The following is a 13449-nucleotide window of genomic DNA, read 5'->3' on the forward strand; positions in this document are numbered from 1 at the left end:
TTTCATGTATACTGGATGTGCCTTTAAGCAATAAAAATTCCGAGAGCTGACCAGTATTGTGCCTCCATTGTAAAAAGTATCTAGTAACAGACTTCTCCGTGCAAGGAGGTTTTTCTTGTCCTATAGAACATTTTAGGTTATTTTCTTCCCAGCCTTGGGCCTTAGCAGTGTATAATGCATTTCACGTTTATGTGAAGTGTGTGCGAATTCAATTTTAGCCTTATTTATACATTCTCATTTATTATTAATGGAATTAGACTTAATTTGGTGAGCAGTAGTCACCAGATTTTGTGCCTGACAAGGGCGCGTACTTTTCGGTAACTTCTATGTTCTTAAGCTTTTCCACACTTTCCCATTTGAACAGTGAAAGCAGTTGCCAGTTGGAGGCCTGAAGTGTCAAAGTTAAAAAAAAAAAAAAAATCACTTCCCTTGCTGCCAGTGGAGAGTTTTGGTTAGAGAGGACCGCAGACAGACAGTAATCAGGGTAACCAGAACAGTACTTGGAAAATAAATGGGAGGCTCTTTCCTCCTCGTGTAGCTGGAGGAGAGGCTGGAGTCACCACACTTGCCGCTTAGGAGCTGCTCCAGGGAGAGAGTTTAAAAAGAGATGCCTATTGATTCACCTGCCATGCTTCCACCTCAGAGCTTCACTTCGTTTTTCTAATAGTTTAAAATTCCGTTTTTCTATTCTAATGACACGCTCCCTCTTTAACATAGGTAAGGCTTTGTACTTCTCCTTGACCTGTTAGTGGCATGAGAGCATATAACATTTCCTAAGATTACAGACAAGGTAGAACTAACCCTGGCACTGCCATTAGCTGGACCCCCGCTTCCTGCCATCTCTGGCCACCAAGTCACTTTCCTTGATGGCGGCTACACCTCAGTGGTGGGAGTGCCCGAGGGTAAGTTGTTCAGTAGTTGTTCAGTGTTCATCTTTTCTGAAAACTTTGCACAGTTGCCAGCCAGCAGTTTGCTGGTTAAGATGAATCCATTCCAAAAACAAAGTTTTAAAAATCTTATCATTTTAAAATGGTACCTGGCATCTGATAACTATAGTTTACACAATCATCCACTCATCTTTTCTTTTTTAAAAGAATATTTTGATTCTTCCTAAGGGATGAAGTTGCATGTTTTGGACTTGCCTCAAATTAGACATGTGAATCTTGGACTTGGCATTGCTTTATACCTAGGAGGGGGAAGGCTCCGGGCATTGCTTTAGCTGTAACCATATAATGATTGTCCTTTTTTTTTTTCCCTCCCAAGTAGATTAATAGCATGTCCTCCATCCATTATATTCCAATCCCCAAGTTAATTGTTGAAAGACATTTATTGTATATTCAGTACCGATGTGATGCCCAAATCTAATAGATTATGGTTTTGTGTTATTTGAGAAGATGAAAGTCAAACAGCAAATCCTTTCACTAGAACATGTAGCGGTTTCAAGAAGTCACTCATGAATTCTGAATTACCTGCAAATGGAAACTAACCACGTGTTCTTTAATTCAATATTAAAATTTTGCTTTTGCTTGTCATGTAGAATAGCTTACTCAAATTTTTGGTTTTAATTTCTGTCAATTCCATAATCATTGCATGAGCATTCACCATCACCGAATGCTGGTGCTGGCGCTCCTAATTTTCCTTCTTTTAATTTATTATTATTTCTAACTTTTTTGTTTTGTTTTTTAACTTGCAGTGCAAGCTTCACATAAAGCCTGGCAAGCCAAGGATGGTCCGCATTCACCTGCTTTTGCAGTAATATTGTATCTCTGCCATCTGTGTCCTTTTATTTTGTTTTATTTTTATTTTTTTCCCTTTCCCAGACACCATATAACTATTAACTCATTTTGCTGAATGTTGTTCGGTGGTGGAAAATGATAGAACAAGGGGATAACAGCAAAAGCTATGTGCAGCCGGACTTTGTTTCTGGAAAGCAAGTGATTTGCCTTTTATGCCTGTTCAGAGTGGCAGCAGGAAGCATGCCTGTTGTGTTACTTTTATGTTGCTTTGGACCAAGGGAAGGAGGCTAAATTGCTACATGTACGTCTGACAGGAAAACTTTTCACCGCCTCAGCAGCTGACTATAAACCTGAATAGCCATGACAACTTGCTCTTCTTGATTATTCGTCTCCATGACGCAAAAGGCCCTGAACTCCCTCTGTCTCTTCTCCACACCTGCCCCGAACCAAGGTAGCTTTGTATGTAGGCAGAACGGTGGGTACGCTTTACCTGACTTTTACCCTTGCGTGGATTTTTTTATTACTATAATAACATTATTTGGCCTGGGTTGTGGGTCTGTTCAGACTGACAGTTTCCTCTTATGGCTTAAAAAATGTGTCTGAACCCCTGTGTCTCAAATCCTGGCCAAGTGGGTTGTAATAAGAAAATGATGAGTCTGTTCCCTTGTATCAGGGCAACCTTGGCCCTCTCACAGACAGCCCTCTCCAAGGTTGGATCATACAACCTTGTTTAGTAGAAGAATCTTCTACTAAGGATGATGGGCTTTCCACAACCTGCTTACTACTTACAAGATCCAGTCTTTTCATAAACACACCTAAATCTGCTCTCAGTAGGCTGAGAGAGGAGGGCCTAATGACTGATTCCAGGATATCGACTGCTTCTAATAACAGTTTTCAATAATTATGAGGAGAAATTTTCCAGAAATATTTAAAATAGAAAATCTGTTATAAACTGTATCATCTGCAGCACAAGTTTGAGGGGGCCTTGTCAACTTAAGGTAGAAATGGGAAGGAACATAACATAAACCCACAAGTCAAGGAAGCAGAAATTCAGCTTCACATCCAGTTTCCTTGCATAGTCTCTTTTTGATATTTGCAATAAAGGCACGATGGAATAGAACAGCTGGTCTTTCAAATCCAGTTGTCTTGAAGGAATTTCCTCACCTTTTCCTTCACGAAGACTAGCTCTACCTGCTCTTTGCGTTTAAGGCCCAGTGCCCCATCAACAAGGGTTAGGACTTAACCATATGGCAGGACATAGACTACATGCCAAATTTGTATGGAAAAGGGCATATCTAATTTCTTTTCTGTACTTTTCCTTTTTGAGGCTTATCCTTTTATTTCCTTGATTTTTTCCCCTCTAATAACAAGATACTCGCAGCTTTCTCTCTAACTCCATAGTCTCCTGTTTCTTACTTGAAAGAATAACATTTCTCATGAACCTGATACTTCACCTCTGCATTTTCCTTTTGGCCTTCACTAGTCATACATTAATCAAATAGGATAGAATACACACACACTTACACACACTTTTTTTTTTTAATAAGTCTCTAGTTGATTCCAATGAAGACTTTTTTTCCTTCTCTTTATCCTCAACCACACTATTATGGGACAGAAGGAATGGTCATGCATGAACTGATTTAGGCTTAATTAGGCAAAGTAAGAAATCAGCTTCACAGAAGCCGAAACTAAGCTGGGATACAAACTGCAAACCAGAAGCAGCAATAGTGATATAAAGACAGGCTTAGGAGCTACTGGACCAATGTTTTTGTTTTTGCTTTTGCTTTTTTAATGATTCTAGTCTGAAGCTGGCTATTAGGCAGCATGCTGATTCTAACCATGGGCCGAGTTTGCTCAGATGCTGTGCACCAGACAGAAGCTTGAATACTTGTGTTGTATGCTTGTTCCAGCCATTGCTTGTGTGAGCATTTTTGTGCCTTGTAACAGGAAATACACTTCTAAATTCTAAAAATGCATCACTTTAAAATTTTCATTTTACATGCATCACTAAAGCCTTTTTAAAGTGAGCCTAGCCACGAAAGGCATCCAGCTGACTTTTTGATTCCAAGATTGTTGATTGATTGGATTGATTTTTCTTTTCCCATTAAATTTTTCACAGAAAAAGAAATCATATGGAGAGTCAGGGAATAAAAAGTCAAAGAAAACATAAAGGCTTTTTTAAAAAATGCATTGCTTCTGAACTTTTCTCTGCCCCTGCTCCCTGGCCCTGTTTGGTTTGTTATTGCTGCCCTCTCTTCTTTCTGTATCTGTGCCTTTTTTCACAGTAGTCCTTGGCTCTGCACGGAATAAATGATACCCTCAAATCTAATTGGATGTGCTTTCGCCTTTGCATGTAAGTACGGCAGTAAAAAACCTTTGAGACCTTTTTGACTTTTTAAAATTAGAGAAACAAATGGGATAGGTGGATTTTTTTTCTCCCTGGAGGGGGGTAGGGAGGTATTGGTTTGAGTAGTCTTTGTTTTTTTAAAAAACCAACAAACAAAAACCTAAATATATTTAAAATGGCTCACATTTATATCTTTTTTACAAGAAACACAGAGATTTGACTTCTCCTTGATATCAGTGTGCAAGTCAGAAATTACTAACCCCAGTCTGTGTTCTACACAGCATTGTGGGTTCATTGGATATTGCAGAGGGTCCTTGGTTTTTTTTTGTTTTTGTTTTTTTGGTTTTTAGTGTTTCATTTTTTTTTTTTCTAGGTTTTTTGTTTTGGTTTGGTGTTTTTTGTTTTTTGACTGCACCACGCGGCTTGTGGGATATTAGTTCCCTGACCAGGGATTGAACCTGTGCCCTCGGCAGTGAGAGCGCGAAGTCCTAGCCACTGGACTGCCAGGGAATTCCCAGAGGGTCCTTGGTTCTGACTGTGTAAGTAAAGTTAGAATGAGAAACTACTACCTTACACTAGAGAAAAAGCAAGAGGAAAAATTTTTTTTAATGCTAGGCTCCCTTTATGATTGCTTAATTTTTGGTGATCTTGGTTTAATGGTCTTTCCCTTGTGCTAACTACTGGCAGGGATCACCTTTTTTTTTTTTTTGGCCAGCTCTTGCTGGCCTCTCCCCACATCTTTTGTTCAACCATAATGACCATCTTTTTGCTTCTTTTGGACTTTAGATACCCGTAACAGTTGTAAGTGCGGTAGGATGTGATGAAAAAGCACTTAGGAGAATTTACTGGCAGTTTAGAGACTATGTTTTCCCAAGTTAGGCTCTTTATTAATTGGTCAAGGTTTTGTCCAGAAAGGGCACCTCAACCAGTGGAACATTTAACAAAATGCTGGGCACAGGTTACTCACCTTCCTTCTCTGCTTTGTGATCTCACCAGCGATAACACTTCATATCTTGTGCACCTCAAACACTCGGTTTCCTCACTTTCTTGACATATCCATAAGTGTTTCATATACAAACTGTTGAATCAGTTTTTTCAGCTGTTACCAACCCATGTCATACTGTCTCTGTGTGGTCCTACCAAAACTGTCCATTCAGATCCCTTTGCTTTCCCATTTGCAAGTGTCTGAAGTTGTCAAGTCTCAGCTTCCAGAAGTCTCGGTTCCACTGACAGGATACATATGTGATGACTCTTTAGGGGAAATGATGACGTACAAAGTCTAGATTGTATGTAGGTATGAAGGGAATTTTTAAAATAAGTTGAAGATTAAGCTGTGAACAGCATTAGAACTTTGTCTATTAATTTTAAAATATGCTGATACGCCTTAAACTGTAGTTGTAGATCATTGTCATTTTGCTGTTTGAAAATAACCAATGTGTTTTTAAAACTGTTGTGTAATCTACTTTGTGTTAATGCAGAATTGTCATATATGTAAACTGCATGTTAGACACTTGTCTTTTTTAAAAAACTAAAATAATTGTATTAATGTGAAGCATATCATTTTTTCAAGTATGAAAGTAATCACTTAGCAGACTTGCTTGGTAATTTGGTGTCTGTTAAGGTAGGAGAGTGGCGGACAGGTAATCTATGCATATATCACTAGTGCCAAGACATAAAGTGGGGGAAAATATATTTTTACCCAAACATTGTGTGCCCTTTTGTGAGTTCTTTTTAGTCACTGTTTGATATGCAAATGTACACATGCTTATAATATTGGATAAAAGAAATAGGGATGAAAGAGTCTCGTGTTTTCCTACCTTGTCTGGACTTCAAATGCTACCATCTGGGCAGCACCAGCTCCGCCAAGATGCTTGCCACGTGATGTCCTGTACGTCCTATTACTGTCTCTGCCACCCTTTCTCCCTGACTCCCGTCCCCTTCCACCCCAACTAGACTAGTGCCCCACTGCCCCAGCTGAGGCGTCCTCTTCTTCCCCGGCCTCCGGTGCTGGCGCTGCTGCTCACCCCGCCGCTGGGCTTGAGGAAGTCATCCCTTTACTGACACACTGCTGTTCTTGCACAGTTTGTTGTAGAGAAGCTCCTTTTTTTTTTAAAAAAGCCTTTTAAGAATCAAATTTGAATCTGAACCTTTCTTTTTTCTCTTCTGTAGCTTCTTCTTTATGTAACCATCCTGTTGACAAGCCCTACTCTCTCCTAATGGACATAGAGCATTAGAAGAGCAGGAGCTGTCTGTTCACACGTGTTGGGGAAGAGTTACCTCATTTCCACCATCGCCTCCTATTCTTTTAAAGTCTGGGTCAAATATTGCACTGCTGTTTGTATTTGTCAATGTCTGTTTACAAACCACTGCCCATAGTGGTTACTTAAGTGACTTATCACCACCAAAAACAGTAATACCTAATACTACTACTTAAAAGGAAATTGAGTGAAACAGAGCACTTGGGCCAAAACCCAAGGTAGCCCTGTGTTGGGATCCTCTTGCTTAGCTGTCATGTTCTTGAAGCTGCTGACCCAAGAACTCACGGACTGAAGACAGCATGGACCCTAATCTGAGGGTCCACAGACTTGATCTCATGTTAACTCCAGACCTCTGTCCCATGAGTGACATTCTGAACAGCCCTATCAGGACCCTCAACCGTCAATCAGGTCATAAGATTGGGGCAACAATTTTCCTTCCTTTTGTTAGCTTTATGGGTTGAAGTTTGGGATTTTTTTTTCTAAACATTTGATATTGCATGAACAAAGATGGCTGCATTTTTTTAATTTGGAGTGTTCTATTGATACAATGTTTTTATTTTTCAGCTGACCGTCTGCCTCTTGAGAGAGAGAAGTGGGCATCCTTCCTTTAAATTCAGGAACCATTGTTGTTTTATTTGACTCTTTTTCTGTTACCTGCACCCCTCATCTAAGTTTTTGGGGTTCTGTTTTGGAAAAAAAAATTTTTTTCCTACTCAGCCAGTTCTGTTTTATGTATTGGTTATTCAAACTTAGTTTTGGTATCAAAATTATGCCAGTTTTAAGCTCAAGGGGAAATTTAAATGAAGTTTAAGTCACAGAATTCTGTTTAAGATGCTCTCCTCATCTCAGATACAACAACAACAAAGTCCCTGTGCTGTCACTGGGATTTTGACCTACAAGTCTTAATCATGTTTAAAATGTGCCAGTATTAGGTAGATGACTTTTCTGCCTCTAGGACTCAATTTATATTTAAAGGTACCTTAAAATAACTTTCTGGCCCATCCCTGCCTTTTTATTTATTGCGAAGCTTTTCTTTACCTTGTGTCCAGAGTTTTTGTGTCCTGGACCATGGAAACAAACCCCCGACAAGTACATATCCTGTCCCAGACAACAGCAACATTAACTTAACGTTGGTTCTGATCAGGTGGCTTACTCCACTGTGTCTGCAAAAAAAAAAAAAAAAAAAAAAAAAAAATCTGCTGGAAATCACTTAAAATACACCCACATGCAAACACACGCACTTCTGCCTGCTGAGTCTGTGAGTTCTAATGCTGACTCGTTTGTGACAGGCTATTTTATTAGCAGCCACCTCTTAGGTGCAGTTTTTGTAGTCAAGGTACAAGTTTCAAATTCATTTCTATTTTAAGGCATGAACACGCATTTTAAGTTACCTTTTCATTTCATTACTTGTCAATAGTCTGCTTACTTCCATCATTATTTAGCCCCATAGTAGGTGGATATTGGTGGCGTGAATTGCATTTGGTAAAGATCTTAGGAGTGTTCCCTTGTATTTAAGAATGGTACATATGCTTCTGTTGAAAGGTGAAATGATGAAGCAACAGTCCCTGCTTCTTGAATCATTTGATTCTTGGAAGAGGTTATTTAGACCAATTGGAGGAGCTTGCTGGCAAGGGGCCTTCTTAGAAAGACACTATTATTAAATGCAATAAAATCAGGTTCATCTGAGCCATTACATGATTAAAATATAAGAGTCAAGAGCCATCCCCTCCATACTACAGTGTAATCTGTAAGGATAGAAATTTGCTAATGATGTGACCGCTGGTTTGCGGGTGGATGGTGGGTATCAACTCCTTAACTGATGCTACAGCATGACATACTGTCAGTTTTGTAAGTTAAACACAAACATCCTATTGTGTGAAACCACTGTGATTACTAAGTACAACAATTGGATTGATTTTTAAACTCCTTGTAATATTTTAATATCAACTTTACCCTATCACTCATATTTTAAAAGTAAATTCTGCATCAGATTGTAAAGACACTTTTTGGGCAATATTTAAAAAGCAAATTAGGCAGTATTTTTTTGTTTGTTTAAGTAGAGAAATTTGTAATCTATTTCTGCTATTCCCTTCTTAGTCTTCAGGTTGGAGGAAGTGTAAAGGTAATCATCTTAATGGGAGGGGCAAGGGAACTGGCTATTACATGCAGGTTGGCCTCTGTTCAGTTATCTAGGGAAAGTGGGTAACAGACACCACTGGTCAAGTACACAGCTGTCCTCCATTGATTTGGCATTTTACTTAAGGTGGTTCCTTTTCTCAAGTGTTGATAAAACTGGTATCTTCTCAAGTTCTCTTGGCTGACCAACTAAGAGATACGAATAATAAAAACTACTCGCTTATCCTAAGCTAGATTGTTGAAAAGCAGGGAGAACTGAGCCATCTGAACCTATTTCTATTGGTGATAGGCTTTTTATTTTTCATACAGTCTTTAAAAAAAAACCTTACTTGACTTCAGATACAGACTCGGCCTTATTGCTGAAAAGTGTAGTCTAGATGGTCTACTTGAGATAGGCACAGCACATGTATAAAGGAGAGACCTGATCTGAATTAGTATGTGCTGAGCTGGGTCAGATAAAATTAGGTCATCTTCCCAATAGGCTTGACCATACTTTTCCCCACCAACTGTACCTAAACGTCCTTCTTAGTTATTTTGGTTATTTTTCTGCCTATCATTGTCCCAGCTTATGGGTAAAAGTTCTGGATATCTGAAAAACTAAGTACATAATTTTCACTGTATTTAAATGACATTTCTATGCAAAACCTTTTGCTTTGCAGATGACTGTCATCTTTCCACCCTGGAGACTGACAGTGTTGGCAATGTGGCTCATTTTGAAGATCCTTGTACTTGAATCCTTAAGACCATGGTATTTAGTCCTTGAGACTGATACCATCTGGCTTTCAGGTCAATCTCTAGCAAACAACTGGCACCCTCAGGGCTGGTGTAGAGGTTGAATGTGTTAATCTAAAAAGACTAATTGCGAGCCTCCGTATCTGCTCACCTCACTTTCCAACCTTCCTATTCTGACAGGTAGCTGTTTACAAATGAGATTTTTTGGTTGTTAGTGGAACATCGTGGGAGGTACAGATGAAGACTTCACATCTGCCTCAAATCAGTTATTTGCATGCTGTGAGTTGAATGGCATTTCAGTCCACTATGGAAGCTTCCTTTCAAAATCATGGCACCTAGATCAGACGAGGCAGAGGCTATTATTCAAGGTTGGTCCCTGTCAAAAAAAACCACTTGTGTATGTTGCGGGGAGGGTGCAGAATAACATTCCACGAAGAACTCTGCTTAACCATGCCTTCTCTGTACGGTGCGTTGAGAATGCTGAAGAGTTGCAGTTCTAGCTCTCCTTGCCCTTTATTTATATCCATCCATCTTTCCCCCCCGCAAATACTTTTTTTTATTCTATATACTGCACCAGGCCTACATTAGGTACTGTGGATGTAGCCACGCACTATGAATTGCATGTCTCTGCATACCTCAAACACGGCAAATTCTGGGGGTAAACAGAAAAGGTAAGCCCTTTCTATGCTAAATTGTGAGAGTATTCTGAAAAGCAAAACCCACCCCCACCCCCAACTGCTTTTCAGTGGTTTCTTTCTTAAGGTTGCCCTTCTTTCTGTAGTGTCCTCTTGCTAACAAAACAAGCTGTTTCTGAGAATGAGAAACCAGTTCACTGGGCCTATGCTTTTCTACACTGCCCTACTGTTGTGTAACACAATAAGGTCAACAGTTTTGGCATCTGATCTGCTATGAAGGTTGTACTTCAAGAGTCGAGAGAAATGGAGAGGTTCAGCCTCCTGGAAACTTCAACACTAGTGTTTTGTGCTCTCTTCAGATTTCTCTACCTGATAAGACGTTCTTGGTTACCTCTCTTGACACCTTTTCAATAATCAAGAGATGACACAGGGAGAGTTATGTCTGTGTGCTACACATGGGTCTTACATCATAAAAACCACTGCAGAGGGTCCCTGACTTAAGATGGTTTGACTTAAAATTTTTTGATTTTATGATGGTGTGAAAGTGATATGCATTGAGTAGAAACCATATTTCTGAATTTGGATCTTTTCCTGGGCTAGCAATATGCAGTTTGGATGCTCATTTTGCTGGGCAGTGGCAGCAAGCTGCAGCTCTCAGTCAGCCAATGCAATCACAAGGGTAAACAACTGATACACTTAGAACCATTGTTTTTCAATTCAGTATTCAATAAATTCCATAAAGAATATTCAATACTTTATTATAGAACAGACTTTGTGTTAAATGATTTTGCCCAACTGTAGGTTACTGTAAGTGTTCTGAGCACATTTGAGGTAGACTAGGCTAAGCTATGATGTTCAGGTTAGATGCATTAAATGCATTTTCGACTTAAGGATATTTGCAACTTATGATGAGTTTATCGGGATGTAACCGCACTGTAAATAAAGGAAGGTCTGTAAACTCATCAGTATGGTGAGGGAAGGCTTTCATTTTAACTCCTTAATGCAAGCTCTGCTACAAAGCCTGTACTTCATCTCTTCTGTCCTAATGATTGGTCAAATCCAGCTCAAAATGAAAGCAGCAAGCTTTTGGGAGTTACAGCAAGCTTTTGGGAGTTACAATACTATTTTCAAGTATTCTCAATCATATTTCGAAGTTATCTTGCAGGACCAAACAATGAACAAGTATTAGGATTTTTAATTTGTAAAACTTTTTTTTTTTTTTTGGTACGAGACATACTTAGCCACTATCTGTCCCAAACCACGGCAGATATTGCTAATTTCCCTCAGTCCCACATGCACAGGCCTCCTATGGCTTAAGTGATGTGAACTTGTAACTGCAAATGATGCTGATGCATTGCTTAGCAACAAGAGGTGATTGCTCAACTGCTCATTCCCACACAGTAAGCCCAGTTTCTCCCTGAAACTTAAAGATGTCCTCTTTTTCTAAAAGCACCATCTAGTGGCCAAAGCTCAAAACATTATAAGTGAGCATAGGCGACATTCTCCTGTTAACACAGTTTAAAGACTAATTTCAACAATTTTGGAGGCTTTAGAAACAATTACATGTTAGACAAAACATCGTATCTCAAAGCTTTATCCTTTATATTTGGTAAGTCAGAAATTGAACCTTGTTAAAAATTCTTGGCTATGTGGACAATTCTCTAATGTTCAACCTGCTATGTCCCAGGATGGTTGTGAGGACATCTGGCACAGTATCTTCCCTTTCCAGTTGAAAATGTACAAACTACCTTAAGGATGAAGATAACAAGGCTCCCCATTATGCTTGCTGAGCATCAGTGGCTTTAATCACATTGTGCTGTTTCGGGCAGTAATGCTCAAGGACAACTTACTTTCTTGTTTCAGGAACTCCAAAGGAGTGAATTAGAAATCCTGAAAATCCAGGTATGTAAAGAGAATAGAGAGGACATACATACGTGTTGGTTCTAACAACATAGGAGAAAAGAAAGACTACTTCTTCGGGGGCAGACGCCAATGTCTTAACTCCCTCAATAGCAGGAATGTAGGCTCAGATTCTCATCAGCTTGGCCAAGTGAGGAGCTATGCTATAGCTTCTTTCAGAGCCAAAGGCATGGTGTCAGGAACATTTCTGACAAATCAGTTATATCAGTCTTTTTAACTGGCATTTGAGAGCACTCTCCTTTCCCAGCCCTCCCCTCCACACTAACGTAAGACATCATCTGCAGAAAATTCAGTTCTCCACAGATAACCAACTTCAACCCTGAAAGACAAGTAATTATTCGGCTACTCCTAGTAAGAGCTTCAAGAGCTAGAGCATGCACTTTCACTTCTGTTGAATGGAGGATTAGAGAATAACTAATTTCTCCCATCATGTTTATTCCCTTGCCTTTGCAGAGCCTTTGTGGAATAACAGGTTTTCTCACCACCAGGAGGCACCAGGCAATTGTGATCCATAAAGCTCAAGTTTCCAAATCTTGGAAGAGAGTAATTGTGGTGTGATGCCAAGATTTAAGACAGGTATCTTGGGACAGGCTAATGAGAATAGTTTCTGGTAAAACAGGATCCTAATTTAACAGTAGGAACATTCTTAATGAAAAGTTCCACACTGTTAAGGAATGTTTTGCTTTTTTTCCGTCTCAGCCCGTGAGTTCAGGCCCCAGAGAGCCAAAGTTCTCCAAGAGCTCAGGTCTCTGGGACAGTGGCAGGGAGATGTAACTGAAAGGGTGCTCAGGAGGGGCTGGTCTCCAAAGTACTATCATTTAACTGATCTATGGGTTAAATAAGCTTTGAGGCATGAGATCTAGTAGCAGCCCAACCATTCCAATTCAGTTTCCCATGAAAACAATCCAAACGGACTTACCATCCATTACCATCCATTTTTGATTAGAAAGCCTCAAGATCAAGAAATTAAAATATTATTTCTAACTTCTGTACCATCTGTAGCAACTGGACCACAAATGAAATATTCTGATTCTAGACTCAACTTTATCCGTAGCTTTCTACATAACAAAAATGTTCCTCATTTGTTAAGCGGAAGTGGGCAGGGGGTTAGTAGCATTTATTTTAATGATAAACATTTGTAGTTGTGGACTTCCTGGAGCTCCCACAATTCAGGAGAATTAAGAAACAGAACCAGATGAAGATTAGGATAAGTGGGATTTTTTTTTTTTTATGTGTATCTGCAAAGCCAGCCTCATGCTGTCTTCACCCCAAAAATTCTTCTATATCCCTTCTCACTCCCTGTACTTACTTACACATAAGTTTCCCCCTTGATTGGACTACAGCAGGTAGCCAACCCTACCATAAAAGAATTTAAAAGTCAACTGTTGACCGGAGAATACTCTTGCTCTGCTAAACCAGAACAAAATCAGTGGCTTAAAAGGTTATCTAGATATGGGTCTGTGTCTGCCCTCACAGTTCCTTAAGCTAAGAATTTACTGTTTGGAAGGTCACAGTCCACCATGGCAAAACCTAAACTCAGTCACATTTAAATCCCCCCTTTCTTCATGTTTTATTTTCTGCAAGCATATTAGGATTTTTATCATCTTCCGTAGTTGAAATAGCAGTGCCTAACTAATCAAGAACTTGCACTTCTTCACAAGCAGGAAAAAAAAGAGACAAAAAGG

General features: G+C 39.5%; 1 protein-coding gene across 4 annotated transcripts in view; it reads left to right on the top strand.

The window, feature by feature from the left end:
• The window catches only part of SEPTIN11 (septin 11), an 89733-nt gene extending 82403 nt beyond the window's left edge, over window positions 1–7330 (top strand). The window contains exon 10 of one of the 4 annotated variants that reach the window (XM_060113576.1): window positions 6906–7330. In XM_060113576.1, the coding sequence (XP_059969559.1) occupies window positions 6906–6909 (4 nt within the window). In that variant the 3' untranslated portion in view covers window positions 6910–7330. The other 3 variants (XM_060113567.1, XM_060113558.1, XM_060113550.1) reach the window with 3 other exon arrangements.
• Window positions 7331–13449: the final 6119 nt, after the last annotated feature.

The sequence above is a fragment of the Mesoplodon densirostris genome, chromosome 1 (genome assembly GCF_025265405.1).
Source record: "Mesoplodon densirostris isolate mMesDen1 chromosome 1, mMesDen1 primary haplotype, whole genome shotgun sequence".
Taxonomy (NCBI): Eukaryota; Metazoa; Chordata; class Mammalia; order Artiodactyla; family Ziphiidae; genus Mesoplodon; species Mesoplodon densirostris.